This window comes from Triturus cristatus, chromosome 3_2 (genome assembly GCF_964204655.1).
Source record: "Triturus cristatus chromosome 3_2, aTriCri1.1, whole genome shotgun sequence".
Classification (NCBI taxonomy): Eukaryota; Metazoa; Chordata; class Amphibia; order Caudata; family Salamandridae; genus Triturus; species Triturus cristatus.
Genome location: NC_140584.1, coordinates 448,733,436 through 448,756,094, shown reverse-complemented (window position 1 = coordinate 448,756,094; position 22,659 = coordinate 448,733,436). Strand labels below are relative to the sequence as shown.

The 22,659-nt window shown below is 43.3% G+C and overlaps 1 protein-coding gene and 1 long non-coding RNA gene across 5 annotated transcripts in view; one reads left to right on the top strand and one right to left on the bottom strand.

The window, feature by feature from the left end:
* Window positions 1–2,004, bottom strand: part of LOC146857517 (uncharacterized) — a 318,469-nt gene extending 316,465 nt beyond the window's left edge. The window contains exon 1 of the long non-coding RNA XR_014979915.1: window positions 1,840–2,004. This is a non-coding gene — a long non-coding RNA (uncharacterized LOC146857517). The remainder of the gene's footprint in view (window positions 1–1,839) is intronic.
* Window positions 1–22,659, top strand: part of GTF2H1 (general transcription factor IIH subunit 1) — a 412,621-nt gene that overhangs the window by 10,758 nt on the left and 379,204 nt on the right. For 2 of the 4 annotated variants that reach the window (XM_085648055.1, XM_085648056.1), the window contains exon 1: window positions 2,126–2,312. The exons of the other annotated variants lie outside the window; for them this stretch is intronic. In XM_085648055.1, the coding sequence (XP_085504181.1) occupies window positions 2,232–2,312 (81 nt within the window). In that variant the 5' untranslated portion in view covers window positions 2,126–2,231. Of the gene's footprint in view, window positions 1–2,125; window positions 2,313–22,659 lie in introns of those variants that run through there. 4 annotated transcript variants of the gene reach the window in all.

Genomic DNA, 22,659 nt, shown 5'->3' with positions numbered 1-22,659 from the left:
TCTTATTGATTATTAACTCTAATAAATAGCGTCACTAAATTATACTAAAAAATCTTGGCCGCACACTTAAGCCAGATTATCAGTAGGATGGTTTCTACCAAGCAACATGGTTTTATTTCTGTGAGGGGCACCTCGGATTATATCCGCTGGGAGATAGCGGTTTTTGATGCAACTGCTGTTTCAAGAGAGCCTATGGCGTTATCCCTGTTGGATACTGAGAAAGCATTCAACAGGGTTTCCTAGGAGTACTTGTGGAGGGTGATGGGCTGGTTTGAAATCGGCACTAGGTACACTAGGGCTGTTCTGACTGTATATTTCAAACCCATAGCCAAACTGCAGATGATGGGGGGACAGTTGGTTCTAATCCATAGAGAGTGGCACTAGGCGGGGGTTGTTCCTCTTCCCAACCCCCTCCGGGCCCCCCCCCCCCCATTATTTGCTCATATATATTGACCTGTTCATCAGGAAACTCAAAGTGAAGTCTAACCTTGCTTCGGTTATCACGAAGGCTATAAGTGATCTGGGGAGGCTCTGTAGGTATTCGTTGCATCCGATGCCAAAGTAATGAAGCAGATTTGGTTCACATGTTCAGTACATACACACCCTTAGTTCTACTCTGGTGCGAAACCTCTAAATTCATTGAGAATATGAAAGTGTGTCTAGATCAGGCCAGTATTTTGTGTTTTGTTGCTGTGGCTCGCATTTGTATTGTTTCGGCGTGGTTGGATCCCCACATATCATCAATGGCTAGGGCGTTTGATGGCCATGTTCAATATTGAAAACACACTGTGTGCGTGTAAAGGTAGGAAAGCTAAGGGTAAACAGATCTGGGCACCCCTTTTGGACTGGGGCAATTCTCTGGAAATTGTATATGTGGTAAATGATGAATTCAATTGATACATTTTGCCTTGACCGGTCTTTTATGAGCTTTTTTACGGAGGTTGGTGGACATGAGGTTTTACTCATCTTCGGGTTTACCGACTAGACGGCAACCATCCATCTAGGGACGGAGATGTACAACGGGCACTTTATCTCTATTAATTAAAGTACACTTTTGTTCTCCAAAGAAAAACATTTCCAGTGGCTAAAACTTCACAAATTACTGCTGGAATTAATTTGGCTGAAAACACGAGGAATGATACAACAGAGACACTGCAATTTGTACCACACCCTTCTTAATCCATCTTCTTAACAGACCGTTTTTAGTTTGAGTGAATTAAGGTGTGTTTTAGACCCTACCCTACTGGCTTGACAGACTCTTAAGTACTGATAAGAATCTGCCCGGCTTATAGTTTGTGATTCCCTTTTCCATATAAAAATTTCATTTTTAGGTCTCGCTCTCGAGACCTATTGTCGCCGAGATGCCTCTCAAGGGAGACAGACCGGGGCACGTGCAGGGATTGGGGTCGGGGTCTGTGGACGCGCTTGCGCAGACGCACACGCACACACAGACACACACGCGCACACACCCTGCCGCTGCTGACCCCCCCCCCCCCACTGCATCCACGGCTGCCTAACGCGCTCACACACACCTCGCCGCCGCCGCCCCCCCTGTACAAGCAGCATTGGCAAAGCCAATAGGTCTCGTTTTAACAGCAGCGATGGTAGCACACAGACAGATGCCATGCCGAACTACAGAATAATAATTAAGATATTCTCGTCATAAAAACAGCTGTGATGTTAACGTGCTCAATCAATTCAGCTCTTCTTTAATGTACACACTATGTAGCACTCTGACACCCTCATAATACGGCTGGCTACATACTCGCAAAGGACGGAGTAACTAACGCAGCCCACTTCTGTCGGCCCCCTCAAGCAGTCAGCGGCACCCTCACTTACCCTCACTCCCGTACTGCTTGCCATTGTTCGCTCCCATCCTGAAGATTTCATACCCTCACCGACATCCCAAAGCGGAGCAATCCCTCAAGAGACGCAAAAACAGCTCCCCACAACTTTCCACCGGCACTCCATGCTTCTTTCCTTGGGTTTGTTTATGTCCTACCTGGCGGTTTCCCGGAAAGCGTGTGACTCCCCCCTGGTCACGTGTGACTTTACAGTCCAATTGCAAGAACCCGGCAGCAGGCGTGGGCCAATCACTAGCCGCCTGCTACATGGGCAGCCAATCACAGACAGACTGGGTGAGTGTTGCGCGCACGCCGTGGCGAGTCTTTCGCTCATGGCATCTCTTGCACGCGCTTTTCTACAGGGCCGCGGAGTAGGGGTCCGGCTGCATGTCCTGTAACTGGCGCTTCAGCTTTATCCGGAGAACGAGAGGACCATCCCCCGCACGCCCAGCTAGATTCCTCACCGAGGCAGGTTATTTGTGTCTTTCTGCCCTCTGTTCCACTCGTTTTCCCCTCTTTTTGTGTGCCTTTCTGTCCTCTGTTCCACTCGTTTCCCTCTTGTTTTGTGCCTTTCTGCCCTCTGCTCCTCTCGTTGTTGTGCCCTTCTGCCCTCTGTGCCACTCGTTTTTGTGCCTTTCTGCCTTCTGTGCCACTCGTTTTCCCTCTTTTTTTGTGCCTTCCTGTCCCCTGTTCCACTCGTTTTCCCTCTTTTTTTTTGTTGTTTTTTTTTGTTCCTTTCTGCCCTTCTCGTTTTTGTGCCCTTCTGCCCTCTGTTCCACTCGTTTTTTTGTGCCTTTTTGCCCTCTGCTCCTCTCGTTGTTTGTGCCCTCTGTTCCACTCGTTTTTTTGTGCCCTTCTGCCCTCTGTGCCACTCGTTTTCCTCGTTTTTTGTGCCTTTCTGCCCTCTGTGCCTCTTTTTTCTGTGCCCTTCTGCGCCACTCGTTTTTTTCCCTTTTGTGCCCCTTTTGCCCTCTGTCCCACTCGTTTCCCCACCGCTGTGCCCCCTGTGGACCCCTTCCAACACTACATATTCACCAAAGGATTGTGTGTGTGGGGCTCGGGGTGTGTGTGTGTGTGTGTGTGTGTGTATAAATGCAATAGGTCTCGCCTTTGCGAGAGCTAAAGCTATTGGCATTGTCAATGACTATGCCATTTATTTATCTGTTTTCAAAACCAACCCATAAATAAAAAAGTTTGTCATTTACAATACCAATAGCTCCAACTTATGCAAAAGGCGAGACCATTGCATTGTAAATGCTTGTTGCAGAATGATTTTAGTTTTACACATTTGCTATTGAATAAATCTATCATATCTTGTATTCTTCAAAGAAGTAGCGAATGCAACATTGGTGGAAATATCCTTTTGGGTTTGTAACAAATCCACTACCTCAGCAGTAAATAAATTGAACAGAAGAGGGGCTAAAACTCGCCTTTGCTTCAATCCATTGCTGGTTGAGAATTTGTATTTGTCTTTGATCCATCGCCAATTTTAATCTGGACCCACATTTTCAAGTGTAACATTTGGATGGTTGTTGGTTGGGTGTTTCCCCTGGCATTCAGTTTATGCCACAGAAGACCTCTGTTCAAAATCATGCTATAGTCCAACTAATATGCATAGAGGGCTTCCCCTTGTTTCATTGGGTTTTTTGAGCCAAGATATTAAGTGTAAGGATACTATCAAATGTCTTGAGTCCTTTCTAAAATATATAGGCAAATAGCTAAGATCTAGGAATTTTGCATATACTGCATTACAATGGTCTAAGCATGCTGACAGCAATGTTGACCTAACAATTGTATATTTAAGTATCCTTAAGTACCCGGCTGTGGCATAAGTGTGTACAGTGTACAAGGGGGGCCAAGTTATGGCGGTAACTTGGACTGGAGCGTACACTACAATCTGAGACTAAATGTATCTATCAATCACAATTTTTGACGGCAGTTCATCAGATTCTTACGTGAGTAAGTTTATTGTTCATTTTACTCTTTTCAACTGTGTATAAATGTATCAATTTTACATTGTTGATTTGAACATCAACATGAAGAAAAATGTTTGCAAAGCATAACAATATTATAACATCAGTTACATTGTAATAAAAAAAAATCAACATGAAGTTTCTTTGAGCCCAATGCATTTCGAGATGGGGATCTCTTTGTCAGGGGCAAAACCTGGGAGGAAACAAATAATTGAAGATGGAGAGCAAATATGCACAAAGGGGTTACAACGAAGCGGACAATTGGTATGTTTATAGTGACTATATGTAATTGTAACAAAGCACAAAGAATTGAAATCGTGCACTTCTTAGCGTCTTGTACATGATACATACTCAAGTGTCACAGACTATGTGGTATCGTGTCCAAAGAATATGTAAAAGCTGGTGGAAGGTGACTATAGTCCATGCTTCTTGCAAACCATAAAGTGTTCATGCATTTCTGAGGTGCAAACTAAAGCTGGAAAAGAAACCCGTCACCACAAGCGTAAAATCCTGAATACATTTGAATGCCTTAGCTGCGCCAAATCAAACTGAGTAAATGCTGGAACGCTGACCATATGTCTCACTGAACAGAAGTCTGTGGAAGATAACCAGGACCTGTATTGAGGTTGAAGAACCAACACACCTTAAAAAGCAGCGGAGACAACAAGTTCAGATACCTAAACAAGATAGCAGTGCAGCATACCCTGCTCGTGGATCTTGGATTATGACACCCTTCGTTCGTCTCGACTACAGAAAAGACGTCATTACACACATTAACCACTGCTCAAAGCAGAATAACACGTTATAATTCTACTGCAACGCATTCAGTATTCTGACCAGAAGCTTACCGGGAATGGAAAAAACGCCAATGTAGAATCAACCATCCGTATAAACGCTAAAGTGGACATGAGCCTACCCTGGCTGCGTCCTCCCTGCTGTTGCGTGACGTACGGTGAGCATCTTTCTTATGAACACATTCTCACAAGAACGCGCGTCAGACAAAATTCACAGATAAACTATGGGCGGCATCTTAAAGTATGTCGCCTTCTACTCTGTGCTTGAAGACGTGCTGTTTTTAAAAAGTATATCTAATTATACAATATTCGAGTAGACGTGCTCATGCCCATGAAGAAATGTATAGTATTGCGTGTATTGACAATCAAGCAGTTGGTAGCAGCGTTCCCTAAAGGGAAAGAACTGCACTTCAAAAAAACAGTGTGACAAATGACAAGTACAAGCGTGGATAGTAATAAGATGTAAGTATATCGGGGTGCTAGAGTAGCTAAGGGTACTACACTACCAAACGGTGCTATCAGTACATTACAAGTAACATGCACATGAACATTTGAAAAAAAAACTGTTACAGCACACCCTTATTGAATGTAATGGATCCAAAGTGAGCGTATTGGATATTTGTACATCATAACATAAAATGTACAATCCCTATAGTCATAAAGCGAGTGTAATGTATTCCAATCCTGTACAGGGCTTCAGAGATAATCCTTAAACACCACCCGTTAAAGTATTTTTATTGTTAGAGAAATTCCCAGCAAATACAGAAGCCAACACGTTTTTCGTCTGTACACATCTGTATTCAGACTTTCTTAAGGCACAATGACAATGTTGTATGCAAAAGGTCCGAGGCGCAACGGATGATCAGTACGAATGATGGTCTAATATACACTCTAAACGATCCTGTATTAAGACTGAAATTCAGAGTGATGGCAAGTATAGAACTACAAAACGTCTCAAAACATCCGTATCCAACCTGTGCCCCGGTATTTGTGGCCAACTGCAAAGCAGTACCCAAAATTGCGGCTGCTCGTGTAATAAGAACTAATGTAAATGAACCGCAGTGACACTTGAAACGTTGAGCTCTTGTACATTGCAGATATGTTTGCAACCAACACCTTCTGCATCTCTAGCCTACTCTGCTATGGTGATATACCTCTATTCTAGTCATGATCCCAAATCTACACTAAGAAATTGATATTGACGTAAGTTTCGTCATTTTAGAATATGGAGTATTTATTCATTGAAACTACGTCAGAGTATGGATACCTTTGTACATGGAGGTGACACGTAACGTTTCAGCGTTAGTATTTCAGGCTTCATTTTGACTTTCACATCGAACAGAGTGTAGGGTCGTTTTAGACACTGTGTACACATAATACTATATTACGTGAGAACGTCTTCTCGAATATTGTATATTTAGATACACTTATTAAAACCGTGCGTCTTCAAGCACAGAGTAGAAGTCGACCTACTCGAAGAGAGAGCCCATAGTTCATCTGTGAAATTTGTCTGATGCACGTTCTCGTGAGAATGTGTACATAAGAAAGTTGCTCACCGTACGTCACGTAACAGCAGGGAGGACGCAGCCAGGGTAGGCTCGTGTCCACCTTGGCGTTTATACGGATGATTGAGTCTACATTGGTGTTTCTTCCATTCCTGGTAAGCTTCTGGTCAGACTACTGAACGCGTGGCAGTGGAATTATAACTTGTTAGTCTGCTTTGAGGAGTGGTTAACGTGTGTAATGACTTTTTTTCTTCAGTCGGGACAAACAAAGGGTGTCATAATCCAAGATCCAACGAGCAGGGTATGCTGCATTGCTACATTGTTCAGGTATTTGAACTTGTCAATGCTGTATTTTAAGGTGTTTGGTTCTTCAAAACTCAATACAGGTCCTTGTTATCTTCCACAGACGTAACGTTCAGTGAGACACAGAGGTGTGGAATTTAATAAAATATCTACTTGTCCATGGGGCACATTGCTTCATAAATCTACTTGTCCTGTTACAAATTCCACTTGTCCCTTTGAGGCCATGTATTGTGGCAACAAATTATGGCAGCAATTTCATTATATAAGAGCTCTAATATAGCCTCTCTAATTATGCCAGGGCTCATACCAAAGTAGTGTTTGAATACTTGCAATCCCCTTATGTTGTCACATTTCCGCAGAACTACATACTGGGGTTGAAGGTAGCGGTAAGCAAAAGTTTCAGGTTTAGAATGCCCTTTTGAGTCTGTGTAAACCTACTAAATTACATATTTAAAGCACTTTCAACAACTCTTCTCTAATCTTTTCCCATACTGAGAAATGTTGGAAATTTACTTCTGACAATGGCAGACGTAAACCTTCTTTCACTTGGGGAAAAAAGTGGTTGGAGGGAAAGTGAACTTGTAAACACTCACTACACATGCAGATTTTCTTATTCTAAAATGCAGTTCACAAATATTTTCTAGGAGGACTATTTCTGGTCCTACTTCTGTAAATTCATAGGAATTCACAAAAGCTGTATAGCTGCACTTAATGCTAGGACATACACCATGGGTATACTTTTGAGACTTGCTTTAATAAGTGGGCCCTTAATTTGGTCTGGCGTTGACCATGGCCTTTTGCGTTTATTAAAATTCTGTCTCTCTCTCCGGCTGGCTTCACTGTAAGTGACAGCATTCTGCTCTTTCACAAGGAGCATATCAGCACACAAAGAAGTTGTGTTCACTGCCAGTAACTACTGTGGCAGTGTGTGTTTTTTGAGACCAAAAACAATTTTTGCTTTTGCTAATGTTTGTTAAAATGGTGAGGGCCCAGCAGCTCCCACACAATGTTTTACAAAAACCATGCCAAAACAATTCACGCCTTGACAAAACTAAAAATCTGACCACAAAATTCAGACCACCTGGCTTTGCCAATGCAGGTTTATTTTTGTTTACCATAATCGTATTGAAACTGGATACCCTGATTTTTCCATTATGAATATTTTTGGGAAATACTAGCATGTATCAACACAAGTTACTAAATGATGCTGCAAAGAAATGGTACCTGAAACTTTCATTTTGTTTTTAATGAACTTTCTATTTTGAAAGCAGATAATCATCAATTTTGCTTTCAAACTTCTGCAAATATTTGCATTAAATCAAAGAACATTCTGGGAGCATTATACATGGCCTCATATTGCTAATCTTTGAAAATGTGTATACAAATTTTGTACTGGAACCACTGTCAATAGTGCACTCAGTGCTTACAACATTTACTTGGAGTGCTCACCCTAATAATTAAGGCTTTCGACTAATGAACCATGAATACAAGTTTGAATAGCATTAACATATGGACAAAAATATTACCTCACCTGCAGACAGTGCCCTTCCCTGATCCATAATGTACTACAAACAGGCAGCCAACGGGTTTGTGCTGCAGGGGGTTGGCCTACTTGTCGCAAAGACAAAATACACATGAAAACGTGTTGTCCTTGACCCCAAACAATATGTCCTGGGCGTCGGGCTATAGGAATTCCACATCCCTGGAGACACATGGTCAGCGTTTCAGCATTTTCTCGGTTTGATTTGGCGCGGCTACGGTATTCAAATATATTCAGGATTTTACGCTTGTGGTGACTGGTTTCATTTCTTTCTTTAGTTTGCACCTCAGAAATTCATGAACATTTTATGGTTTACAAGAAGCATGGACTGTAGTCACCTTCCGCCAGCTTTTACATATTCTTTGGACACGATACCACATAATCAGTGACACTTGAGTATTTATCATGTACAGGACGCTAAAAAGTGCATAATTTCAATTCTTTGTGCTTTGTTACAATTACAAATATTCACTATAAACACACCAATTGTCTGCTGTGTTGTAACCCCTTTGCGCATATTCACTCTTCGTCTTCAATTTGTTTCTTCACAGGTTTTACCCCTGACGAAGGGATCACCATCCCGAAATGCATTGGGCTCAAAGAAACGTTATGATGGTTTTTTTTTTATTACAATGTAACTGTGATGTTGTAATATTGTTATGCTTTGAAAACATTTTTTTCTTCATGTTGATAATCAGATCAATGATGTAAAATTGATACATTTTATACACAGTTGAAAAGAGTAAAATGAACTTATGAGGAATAAACTTACTCATGTAAGAATCTGATTAACTGCAGTCAAGAATTGTGATTGATAGCAGAGACATTTAGTCTCAGATAGCAGTGCACTCTCCAGTTCAAGTCACCGCCATAAGTTGACCCCGCTTGTACATTGTCTTGACATATGCATGGCAGGCATTGGTGGAGGGTAGCAGGCTAAACTGAATATTGAGTTCATTTCAGCTAAACTTCATCAAATTAAGGAGTGCGCCATCTATATTTTTTTAAATAAGTGTGTACAGGACACAAAAGCCAAGTATCTGCGGTATAGAAGCACAGCAATAATTAGTGACAGTTTTGCCAAATTTGAAGCAGCTCATAACCTGTCCTCACCAGCTGAGTCTTGTCTGAATTTAGCTTTAAAAAGTTTAATCCATCCATGCAGCTATTTTGGTTGAATAAGTTGTCAGAATATTGTAAGCTCTTGCTGGATTTCCTCAGAAAATAGACTTGGTCATTATCGGAGCCCTCTAGTCAATACCTCCAGATTATTCTGCGCATCGTTCCTATCCAATCTAAAAGGCGAAGGTGGGAGTTGAAGGTGCAGCTTTGATTCTAAACATTTATTTATACGCATCAACCAAACGTTTGGTGTCCAATGGCTGATCTTTCCAATAATGAGAGAAATGAAACGGACATTATAGCAGCACTTATGCCAGCTCTTAGCTTTTTGTTATCTAGTGAGGCATTTTTCTTTGTATAGACAGGCATTCTAACTCTTTAACTTGCAAAGTTGTTGGCCTTTGATTACTATGCCTGGTCTGTAGCGAAACAGTGGCTAGTCTGGGCCTTGAAAATATTACAGAATTATTGATCAAAATCACCCTAGCCTTGTTTTGTGTGTGCATATCCCATTTAAAAGTAATTTTTGAAACCGATCCAACTATAGGCGGTAGAAGACCTGTTAAGTGGAAATATGTACATATGTTTGCTGTAATATAAAAAATCCTTAAAGTACTACCTTGAATCAGCAAATTCTAATCCACTTACTTTAGGGAGCAATAATGGAGACCCCATTGATACGAGTGAGTGTGACAATCAAAAGCAGCATTGAATACCCTCCCACCCCCTTGGGGAATGGCAGATTGGGTGTCAGTTGGTCTGGGAGTCTGGGCTGGGCCTACTTCACTAAACATAATAGCAATATGAAAATGGCACACAGTATAACAAGGACTTCATAAACTGTTTTTATAAAGAAGGCAGTCCACAGTTGCATTTTAGGTCTTGACTACCAGACAGCACAATCTGTCTGATTGCAGAAGACCTTTTGTGGGCCTATCAAAAACGTTCAGTGGCTTAGAGCCCATGCTGTACTCCTGAGGCGGAAGCTGGGAGGTAGTTTTAACTTATTCTTTGCATTTTGACTTGCCTACTTATCTTTTAATATTGTGTTTTTACTCACTTTCGCTCCCAGTTTTCACTCACACTACCAGCGCTCTGCTGCCCTGCCTTGTCCGGATCCATATCGCTTGCGTGTGGAGGACTTGGTTGTTGGTAGCAGGCAGACAACTTGGGTGGGGCTGTGGTCAGCGCTCTAGGCGCCGCTCGGCCGGAGACCTTAAAAACCGGATGCCAGCGCGCAGCGGGCGCGCCGGAAGCGCGCCGAAGGCTCGGTAAAGGCAAGCCAGTCTGTGCCCGTCTGGCCTATCACTCCCCGCTTAAAGCTTTGTTCCTGTGTTATTCATCTTTCCTGGCATGTCCTCCCCGATCTCCCTCGTCCATTGCCCAGAGAGCGTCCTTCTGTTTCCTCTGCAGTACCTCCTAACCCTTCTTCTCATTCCATTAAATCTGGCTTGAAGTTTCATTACCTTAACACACGTTCATTACCCAAACATCAACTAGAAATCTTCCATCTTCTTGACTCTGAACAACCTGATATACTCCTCCTCTCCGAAACTTGGCTTACTGTTGACTCCCTACCAGACATCCTGGCCGCAATCCCTACGGGGTACTATATACTTCTGGCCAACAGACTCTCTGGGAAACCTGGCGGTGGTGTGGCTGCCATCATTCATCATAATTTAAGATTCACCGCACTAACGGTTACCAATATCCCCTCTGCTGAGAGTCTCATTCTAAAACTTGAGTCCCCTTTCTCCTCCCTTATCTGTGCCCTATTTTATCGGCCTCCCCAATCTATGCCTTCCTTCCCCCAGCTGGTCGGGGATTTGATTTCCCAACTAGTTACTAACAATGCAAAACTAATTATAATAGGTGACTTTAATTTTTGGCCCTCTGATCCCAAAGAATGCCCTAAGTCCCGGGAATTTACAGATCTTCTCGCTGGTCTTAATTGCACCCAGCATGTTCACACCGCTACCCATGTGAAGGGCCATATTCTGGACCAGGTTTGGACGGCCAATTTGTCCATTTCTTCCCTTTTCATTCCTCCTTGTCCCTGGTCCGACCACCATAATATTCAATTTTCTTTGGATCTGCCTCTCTCTGCTAAACCCTTGACACTATGCAGGCTCCAGGCCAGAAACTGGAACCGGGCCAACAAAGATGAGGTTCGTTCCCTACTTTCTACCTCCTTCCCTGCAGAAGCTGACTGCCTTAACAACCAGGCAGCTGCTATTAAACATTGGCTCCTCTCTGCCAGTAATATTGTTGATCCCTACAATCTTTCCACCCTTAGACGACCTCATGACGCCCAGCGCTGGTTCTCCAATGATTTAAAACTAAAGAAACTCTCCCTTAGACAAGCGGAACGAGGTTGGAGACGTAACTACTCTCCTGAAAAGAAAACCATATTTATTGAGCTCCTAAATGATTACAAAAAATCTATAATCTTGGCCAAATCCACAGACTTTTCTTCAAAAATCACGAATTCCGCAACTAAAACTAAAGACATTTTTGCTATAGTGAATGAATTATCTCTGCCTGATAGAGTAATAGTCAAACCCCTCCCAACTCAACAGTTATGTGACGCTCTCAATGATTACTTTGTGCAGAAAATAATTACCATCAAATGCAGTATCCCTCTGCCAACTACTCCCACCGTGTCCGGGATCCTGCCTAAAAACTCGCAAGTGTTGGTTCAGATACCTCTGATTTCAAAAGCGGACTTCCTGATGATTATAAAAAAGGTCGGTTCTGGTTCCCCTATGGATCCATGTCCCGCCCCCTTTCTCCAAGAAGCATTCTCTTCCTGCCCCGATCCCCCTCTTGCACTTCTTAATAACTCTTTAAAATTAGGCTTAGTTCCGGACTCCTTTAAAGCCGCAGAGGGGATCCCCATCTTAAAAAAACCCAACACTGACCCCTCTAACCTTACTAACTATCGCCCTATCTCTCTTCTCCCCTACCTCAGCAAGATCCTTGAAGCCCATGTCACCCATTGCCTCAGCTCCTTTGTTGAACTTTCATCCTTTCTCGACCCCCAACAGGCTGGCTTTAGACCAGCTCATTCCACCGAGCTGGTCTTACTTTCAGTTATGAATGAGCTCAGAAAGGGGGCTGATAACTTTTCTCAGGCTCTTGTCCTTCTGGATCTCTCGGCCGCGTTTGACACGCTCGATCATAAACTTCTGATCGACCGTGTCAGGGATGCCGGCATCCATGGTACTGCTCGAAAGTGGATCTCTTCTTTTCTTGAAAACCGGTCGCAGGCGGTTCGCCTGGACACTTTCTCTGCCAGGAGGATTAGCATGACCTGTGGTGTGCCTCAGGGATCCTTTTTCTCCCCTCTCCTATTCAATCTGTATATGTTCCCTCTGATTCGCTCCATCCGCAATTTTGAGGTCGCTTGCTTTAACTACGCTGACGACCTTCAATTCGTTTTCAAAATTGACTCCCTATCTTACGTCTGTTTCAAGATTTCAGGCTACCTTATGCTTTATTAGTGATTGGATGAACGCCAGTCAACTCAAACTCAACCCCGATGAGACAGAGTTGGTCTTGAGCGGGATCTCCAATCCTTGGAATAACAACTTTTGGCCTCCAATATTAGGTAACCCTCCTCTACCTACTGAATCCGTGAAAAGCCTCGGTGTGATAATCGGCAATGATCTGTCCATGAAATCTCAAATCAGCGCTGCGACATCATTCTGCTTTTTCCATCTACGCAGAATTCGCAAGATTTAGAGATTTCTAACTACCGAGGCTCACTGTGGTTCTCATGGCTTTAGTCATTTCTCGTATTGACTATGCCAATTCACTTTATGTTGGTATCCCAGCGTACCAACGTCACCGCCTCCAAATGGTTCAGAATCAAGCTGCTCGTCTCATCTCTCAGCAACCACGTTATCAACATGTGCGTCCCCTGTTGAAAAACCTTCACTGGCTCCCTGTGGCCAAGCGTTACATTTTCAAACTGAGCTGTACTATTTTCAAAGCCTTAGCCGGTCTCGGTCCGGCTTTTATCTCCTCTTTGGTTCTTCGGTACACCCCTACCCGCGCTCTTCGCTCATCCCACTCTAACCTTCTCGTTATTCCTCCTTGCAAGCGGAAAAAACACGGTGGACTTAGCTTCTCACTTCTGGCTCCCCAGTTATGGAATTCTCTCCCCCTGGAGCTTAGACTTGAAACCTCTTTTCCGCGTTTCAGAACCCTTCTCAAAACTCTCCTATTCACTCAGGCCTACCTATAAACATCTGGTCCAGTACACTGTTGCTCTTTATCCTATAGCGCCATGAAACCGTTGTGGTGTACGAGCGCTTTATAACCTTTTTTAACATAACCTGTTGCTACCCAAAGGTTGGCTCTATTGTCACTCATTTGCTTGCTTGCTTATTCAATGACTTGCCTTCCTCTTCTTTTAGTTGTCCCTACCTTGGAACATAGCCTTTTTATCATCCTTTTTGGTTGGCGAACTGGTATCCTTATACTGATCACATTTAGGGAATTATTTTTTTCTTTTTCATTAAGTGGTCCAAGAGAGCACAATAGTTTTCCAGCTCTTTGTGTGCTTCTCATGTTAAGCATTCCTTAAAATACTCAGTATATGTATTTTCTAGATTTCTCTCTTGTGTGCTTCTCTCTCCGCCAAACAACCCTGCCCCCTCCCAAACTAAGGAAAGATTCGGAGCACTCCTCCAAGTGAAGCTTACAGGTAAAGTACCAGAATTACACTTAAGTTGAATTAGGAAACCGTTCAGTGTACATTCGTCCAACTTGTATCTATGAATTCATTGTGCCTTTTCACATTGGGTTCATATTAAATTTGGAAGTCAACATAATTCTAATTCCGGTACTTTACTGATCGACTTCACTTGGAGGTGTGCTCCTGATCTTTCATAAATTTCAGTTGACTGTGGCTCTTCATGCACTTTGTGTGCATCTAGTTGGTAGCAATAGTGCGATCTGTGCAGCACTACTTAGCTCAAACCTATATTCTAGGATGTCGGGTAACTCGCCTCTCCTCCCACTACTTTGTTGCTCTTTCCAACGTGTGATGCTTTTTCCCTTCCCCACCTGGATCAATTTTTATTTTATCCCTCCCTGGCCCCCCCACCTGTTTCTCTGTTGATACCCTAACCCTCCTGGGCACTTTTTTTCATACTTTCGTTTTTTGGCTGCCCTGGCAGCTGCCATTTAATGTGGGTGTGCCGCTGTACATAAAGTGCTTTCATGCACTTGCAATTTTACCTATTTACCGACCTAAGTGTTGTACGCCATATTAGATCAGTCAATAAAACAAAATGATAGCTGCGTTATTCCGCTGGCCCATGCATATATAATATGTCCTATCGCATGGGCATTTTATGCACACAATTTATTTATTTCTGTGAATGCTGCATAGTATCTGCACAGAGCAAATTCGTTTTGCCAATGCTGTGCAGCATTTGCAAAAAATATACAATGTTGATGCTACAGTGCACCAACAAAAATAGCCGAGACCTGTTGGTGTTGAAAATGCTTGTTAAAAAAGCAACTGTTGCACTTTATTAATAAAACTTTATATGCATACACTCTAAAATACTGCAGAACACAACCTATGTTTGTAGACCTCCTAACATTAGCAGCAGCCAGTATGCCTCTGTCTCTTGACGTTGGGGTATTCACTATTTATATTTCAGACTCTGACATAACATATTGTTAACCCAGGCTTGGGCCAAAGAAAATGTGAAACTTTAAGACATCAGTTTTATTAGGCATTTAATAGATGCCCAGTATATCTTCTATTCCAGATTTACTTTTTTTTTTTTTTAAGTACTGCTTTCTAAGAATAGGCTCACCAGCTTCACTTAGAGGTGCTAATAATTGTTTGATATAAGCTTCAGGTGTCCAATTCTGAACTCTTTTTAATTTAATTTTATTTTTTTTAATTTATTTAATAAACTTTTCACAATATGCATCAACGTAAGTTGGCTTCTAGCTTACAGTCTGAAATTGTATCAAGAATAACATGTGCACACTGTTGTATCTAGTAACATGCATTGTATTGTAGTTCTGTATCATGAACTCATCCTTCTGTATTACATACTGTACATTCCTTGTGGAATGCTGGCTGTTCCCTGGTAACTTGCTCCCTGTGAGGTAACGGGGGTTCTGGAACTGTATCTGAGCAGCTGACCGAGGGAGCAGCTGGCTACCCATCAAGGGCCGTTGTATGTTTCTGATAGCATACTTATTTCTATCAACGGGGGTCCTGTCGTGATATTGGCAACGAGTTTGGGATCTGATTTCACCAATAACCCCATTTTCTTTTTCCTTTGTCTTGTTTTTCCATCTTTTCTTAAATTTTGTTTCTGCCATTTTTTGTATATTTTTTTTTTTTTTAAAGGGATACGGCCCTTGATCACTATTTTTGTTCCTATTGCGTACCTATTTTCTGGAGAGAGTATGTCATTGCTTCAAGGTACGTGCAAATATTTTTGTAGTGGTGGACTTGTGGAGCATCGCGCGGTTAGCACGCGATGTATTTTGTATTTGTTCGAATGTAGTCGGATGCATGGAGCGTCCGCGGGCGGGGATTCGATGTCGGTAGGACAGTTGCCGTTAAATTGCCTGCCTGGGAGGACGCTCCGTGTGTGTTGGGTGGAGTTAGATGAATAAAGACTTATTCATGCATCTGGAGACTGCGTCTGTTCTCATCTTTACATTTGGCGACGAGCGACTCCACCCACATACCCACGCAAAGGAGGATTTCCGAAGTTTTATGAATAAGCCACCGTACCTGTATCCTTTCACCGTCTTCGGAGCAGGAGCTGCAGAATCGCGTTGCATGTCAAGATACGCTGGCCTGCCGCCTGTGTGGTGAGGTTACAAGGAGGTACGTGGTTTTTGTCAAGTAATTTGTGCGGAGCACTCGGAGCACCCAGCCGGCGCGCGCGCGCTCATCTCCTAGACTTCACTTTACGTACTGAGCGCTGGTGTCTGATTCGGCGGATCGACGTCATCACACGACGCCATCTTGAATTGGGAGCATTAGAATTGTGTTTACCAGCAACAAGCACAGTGCGTCTGAAGCCCAGTCATTTTATTCAGCGACGCGCACGCTTTATTTATTTATTTTCAAATTGCCGTGCACCTGCTTATTTGCCAGCGATGCACACGCTTGAGGTGACATTTCGTTAATGGTGTTACTCAGCGCTCCTGTGCTACTTACTGCGACGCGCATGCTACAGCAGGGGATCATTTAATTATTTATCGATTTCAAGCATCAACCTGCCGAGCGTTTGATCATTAAGCTCTGCTATTTCTGTTCATGGCGCATCTGTTTCTCCCAGCGATGCGCACGCTATAATTTGGAATTTTCGAAGTTCGTGATTGACTATTGCCTAGGTGAACTTTGCACAGGAATAAACCACCTGGTTAATAAAGATGGTTTATTCCTGTGCAAAGTTCACCCACAACCATAACGTCCTGCTGCCACGGATTCAAGCACAAAACTAACAGTTGCTTGAAGAACTGCTGAGCAGTGAACGGCGCAGAGCGTGGAACACATTTTAATTACTAACATGTTGACACGAGATGATCACACGCAAGAGCCTCGTTAAAGGCTCCATGCGCTGCGTCCATCTCGTGCATGTAACCATGACATCACTACAACAGGCATAAAATTAAATCTGCGTGATAAGTTTTATCAGGGTAACCTAACATGAGCGGAATCATGTTCAGTCGGAACCTCAACAATATAAATCTATGTTGTGGGTTGGTGACGTCTGCCAAATAAAAAAAACCTCTCTCGGGCACTGGGGGGTTTGAACCAAAGGTTATGACTGCCTGATTCTTGTTGTAGTACTCCATTCTCTCATGCTCCATTTTCTGGAACATTCTTTTAATCTTTTGCTTTGAAACTTTATTGCATGGAGATGGATCCTTAAACAGTTGGGAAAGGCCAATATTGTTCAAAAGTGTTTCCACATAACCCAACCATCTCGACATCCTAGATTTATCCATGTTTAAACAATTCTTTATTATAGTTTGTGTCAGCGGCACTGTATCCCTCCTCCGTATTGAGTGCCACAAAAGAATAGGGACCAGTTATAATGTATCTGAAATGTGAGGGAGGCCCAATTCTATGTGTAGAATATAATTGGAAGCGGACACAGGGAGGCCCACTAAAGATTTAAAAAAACGTATTTTCAATAGTTTGGAGTGCGCTCGTGTTTACAATACCCCACACCCCAGCCCCATATGTTACTACTGCCTTAACTTTAGCCTGATATTTCTTATCGGTAAGAGTGGCCTAGGCCCTAGTTTTTTGGCAAATGATTTTACAGCAGAAAGGCTTCTTTCCATTACCCCCTTTCTTCCTTCCACGATAAGTCCTTATCAAAGAGTACCCCTAAATAGGGGAAGGAGTCAACCACCTCTATTCTCTCCTTCTCCACATGTAAATAGGGAGTTCTATCTCTCTTTCTTGCTCCCACTATTACTGCAAAGGACTTAAGTGTGGTTTACTCTTAGGTCTATTGAATTTATGAAGTGTATATATATGAAGATATCAGGTGTTGTAGACCCCAGCCTGTCCTGGCGATCAACACCGCATCATCTGCATATTGGTAGGAGTTGTGAATTAAACATGGGAATGTCTCTTGTAGCCTTGATGAGAGCGTTTTCTACTCCGGTTGTGTGAATGGAGAAGAGTAATGGAGCAAGGACGCATCCCTGCCTTACTCCTCTAGAAATTCTAAATAAGCGTATACAGTCCCCATTTTTAGAATATCGGAACGAGGCCATCGTATTGGAGTACAGTTGTCTGATAAAATGTAATATGGCTGGGTCAACCCCCATTTCCCTCATTATAGCCCATAGCTTTTCAATGACCACGCAAGTTGAACGCTGCCGACGGGTCCATGAAAGCAATATATATTTTCCCCTTCCTCATTCTGGTATATTTTTCTATTATAAGCGCCAGATTTAAGCACTGGTCTATGGTGCTCCTTTCCTGCTGGAATCCGTATTGGGCCTGGATTAAGGTGTTATTTTCCTTGGCCCAGCCCTATAACTTGGACAGGAGGAGTCGGCCCATAAGTGTTGCTGTCGTGTCCAGCAGGGAGATTGGCCTATAGTTTTTGGATCAGCCCTATAGTTTTTGGATCAGCCCTGTCTCCTTTTTAGGTCTCGCCTACGCAGCGTGCAAGCGCTGCATAGGAGTAGACCTTTAGCCATCGGTCCCCTTCACCCACAACCGTGCACGGGTCCCATTGCCATTTACAATGCTTATAGCTTAAACCCTCGCAAATGCGAGACCTGTTGCATTGCAAACGCTTGTTTATATATTGGGACAATGACTCCTACTGACCAGGACTGTGGGGGACCTACTCTGGCTATACTATTCATAACGTTAGTTAATAGGGGTGCCCATAGTTCTGGTACTCCTTGAAAAAAATCTATTGGGACACCATTTGGTCCTGGGGCCTTACCTGCACTGCATGACATTAAGCTTTCTTTTACTTCCATGAGTGAGAATGAGAGGGGAGCTTCATTGCTTATTTCCGTGTTAACAGATGGTATTTGGGGATCTATAATTACAGCAAAAATGTTCTCAAAATGGGCAACCTATGCTTCCTCATCTACGTTATCTAGTGTAGGGTCTGCAGGATTTTTAAAATGTGGTGCTTTTTCAGTCCTCCAGACGTCACGGCTGTTACCCATTTTTGCTGCTTTAGTAAGATCCTCCCACATTTCTTCTTTTATAGCCTTTTCTCTCATTTACTTTCTACTACGTTTTTATATGTAATTCGCAGTTCCCTGATTTCGTCCGGGATCCTGGGTTTTCTTTTCAGGGCATTCAGCAAGGCTCTCCTTGCTTTTGTGCAGGGGGAGTCAAACCAGCCCCTATCAGGTCTCTTGTTCGTGTTTTTTTTTTTTTTTTGTACATGTAGGAGCCCTTTTTACTTTCTCTAGGAAATCACCAAAGGCCTTCAGTTTCTCCTGCTTCCGCCTCGGAGTCTAGGCAAATTTCTATCTTGCTCAGTGTAGTTGATATAATTTCTGCAGTTAGTTTCGGCTGGTCAACACAAGCCCATTTTAATTGTATGCCATTCCTCCTTGCCACTACTGGGGTATCAACATTTAGAATATGTACAGACTGCCCTATGGATACTTTTATCCGTAGTGCTAAAATAGCATGATCGCTAAAAGTTGTAAATTGATTTGGCATTCTACTGGCTCTAGAGCTAATAGGGGTAGTAACCAGCATATAATCAATGATTGACTCTAGGCAGTTTCTTTGGAAGGTTCCTACCTTATTACCTGATGCTAGCTCTAAATCTCCCGTCATTACCATATTTTGCGCAGTTAGCATCTTATTTAAACAGTTACCATATTCATTGTGTGCAAAGTAGTTCGTTGTTGCCCCCCAAATCCTCTAAGCCACATATAGGGGCTGTATTGTATTTACACGGATGTATATTCAAGTCTCCCAACCAAACGACATTAAAATCATAATTCCTCTTATTAACTACAGAGTGGTCTAGGACCATGTCAACTTCACCAACAATAGCATGTCTGTTTGGTACAGCTGGCGCGGGGAGATGTAATGTCTGTGTTCCATTCAATAACGGACAGAGATTCGCTCTTTCTTCCATTGGAAGATTTAATTGATTATCAGGCATCGTTCCTCCTCAAGCATTTGTAACTATGTTCAAGGGTGGGGTTGGGTGATTTGTTGCAGCGTCCATGCCATTTAACTGATGCCAATAAGATTGGGTATTGCTAGGTTTGTTCAGGTCCGCTCTCCCATACCGCTTTGGAATCCCTGCTGGGCCATTACTGGGGTTATTAGGTGGGGGCTCGGTGTTTTGAATAATTCCCCTCTCCTCTGTGCTATTAAAAGAGCTTTGGGGTTGGGTTTCTAGTTCCGACCTTTTCCTTCTACTTAATTCAGTCCCCAGTGGCCCCAAATTCAGTGCGAGAACTAATGTCCCTAGTGCCTGTTTGTTTCTTTCCATCTGTGACTCCAGGGCCACTAGCTTCCCTTCCATCCGAGTCCATGTAGCAATAATGGGGTTCAACATTGTGGCTACCAAGATCTCCAGTCTCTGCGGCTTACAGTTACTTTAGGGGTTGCCAAAATACTCTCTTCTTGTATATCGTGTGCAGGCTTCCCCTCCTCACAGTTCCCACTTGCTTTGGCTTGTCTGGGTGCCTTTGCTGGTTTTTGGTTCTGTGGGCCACCCCCTCTTTTTCTTTTCCCTACTTTTTCCAAGTTGGTTCCAGTGGCCCTTTTACCCCCTACACCTCTGGCAGATGTTCCAGATTTTATTGTTAATGCAGGTGGATTACCCGATGCTCCCCTTTCTGACCCCTCCCTCTGAGTTTGGAATTAGGGTTGATTTATAGTAGGGAGAAGTGTCTCAGCCGTCAAAGTGGAAGTAGTTTGAAGGACCGGTTCCAGGGATAGTCGGCGTTCTGTGACTTCTATTTTGTGGGCTAAAACCGATGTTGATTTGGTTAGGAACGAATCGAGTGTTCCCACGATCCCCTCCCCCAGATGGTCATTGCGGCCCCTACGCTTATTCACCATAACACTAACAATTGTTATCTGGCTGTACACTTTAGTCTTTTAAACACCAATGATATGGCAGTAGCAGTAATACTAAAGAAAAAACGATGGATATCGCCGGTACCTTATATATGTTTGCTGCTTCTCAGAGGGTGGCCCCAGCCCAGCCTCCGACGGGCTCTGACTGGCGTGGACGGGCCCACCCTTGGCCCAGGCTTCGTCCGCGTGTGTCCCGTGCCACGGGACTGCGTTGACGCTTTATGTGCGTTGAAAGACCCAGGGGCGGCTGGGAGTTGGAGTCCTCTCTCCTGCCGTGTCACTCCCTGTTGGCTGCTTCTCCGAGGGGGGTCGTGTGCGGCATGACTTGGGAAGATTGGAAAGAAACCTTTGAATCTTTCATCAAAGCTATTGGGGGTGATGTGTATGTGTCAATGAGAATTAGCCATTCTCAAATATTGTTTAGGTTTGGCAGGAAGGGAAGTACTAACAACTTTACCTGCTATTAATGACAGAAATGTAGAGGAAAGTTTAAACTAAGATGGTGGTGAGGGTGGTGATGGTGGTACTTCTGTTGATGTTTATGAAGTTGCTTTGAAAGCCTCGGAAGAAAATTTGGAAAAAAGGTCATTGTAGTTGTTGAACGACATAATATTTTTTCCCGTGCTCAATTACAGGGGAAATCGATTGAACAGTATGTAGCTAATTTGAGAAGATTAGCAGTCATCTGCAACTTTAAAGATTTGAGGGGATCAAATTATCAGGGATCAATTGATCAATAGGATGTTTAATGTCAAAATTCAGGAAAAGTTGTTAGGCATGAAAGATCCCACATTGGAAAGAACTATTGACGTAGCTAGAAGAATGGAAAATACATCTAGGTATGTGAAGGAGTTAAGTGAAACTGCTCCTAAAAAAGATTCCCAGGATGATTCTGTCCACAGTATAGATAAAACCAGAAAAGGTATTAAGAAAGAAGATGAAATTAAAATGAACGAAAGAAAGCTAGATATATTGAAATCTAAATCCTGTTTCAGATGCGGCAGTTTTAGGCACACTGCAGATGCTAATCATTGTCCTGCAGCAAAAAGCAAGTGTGATAAATGTAAGAAATTGGGGTATTTTGCTAGAGTATGCAAAGGTGGTGATTATTCTGGTTACTAAAAATCGGTAAATATGGTAAAAGATGATGACATTTCTTGTGAAAGTGAAGAGGAGGTGGTGGAATTATTGATGATTGAGTGTGTTCAGGTGTGCAATTGTAGTATTTTTTTATAACAACAGATTTTATTTGTCATTTGCACATAAGAGCCAGGGTTCTGTAACCCCAGAAGCCACTACCGCACAGAGTTACATGGAGATACAACGCAAAGGACAATTTTCATTTTGTGTTTTTTGGGAAAGAAAAACAGAACACCGAAAACAAACCAAGCAATTACATTCTTTGATCTATAGTATAGTGTCGGATCTCCACCCCCCACCCTCCCCCCATGTTGATTTTCGCTCACTGAAAATCGCTCACCCACCCGCGCCTGGTAACCACAGAAAGAGAGTAAGGACCACGGCCTATCCACCCTGGTAGAGACCCGACTCACCCAGGCCGCCCCCGCACCCCTATGGCACCCGACTCCCCAAAGAACAGCCCCCATCACTCTAGTCCTACCCTACTCCCACTGGGATATCGTCAGTCACAGCAGGGGGCTCCAGCCACAGGCCCCGATAATCCGCACACCGCTTCCAAATCTTGTAATGCTTGCGTGGGCAGCCCCGAGCCACAAAAATAAGTTGTTCCAGGCCCATACAGAAGTCCAGACCATTTTTCCAGGCGGCCACCGAGGGGGCCTGCTCATCCTTCCACTGCCTGGCAATGTCTCGCTTCGCCAAGGTAAGACCAAGCAACATGAGGTGCAGTTTATAGATATTACCCCCAATGCCGTCCATGACGTGAAGCAACGCCAGCTGCGTCGTACGCTGGAGCTGCCACCCCAGGACCTCAGACATACACGAAAAAAAAACCCTCCAGA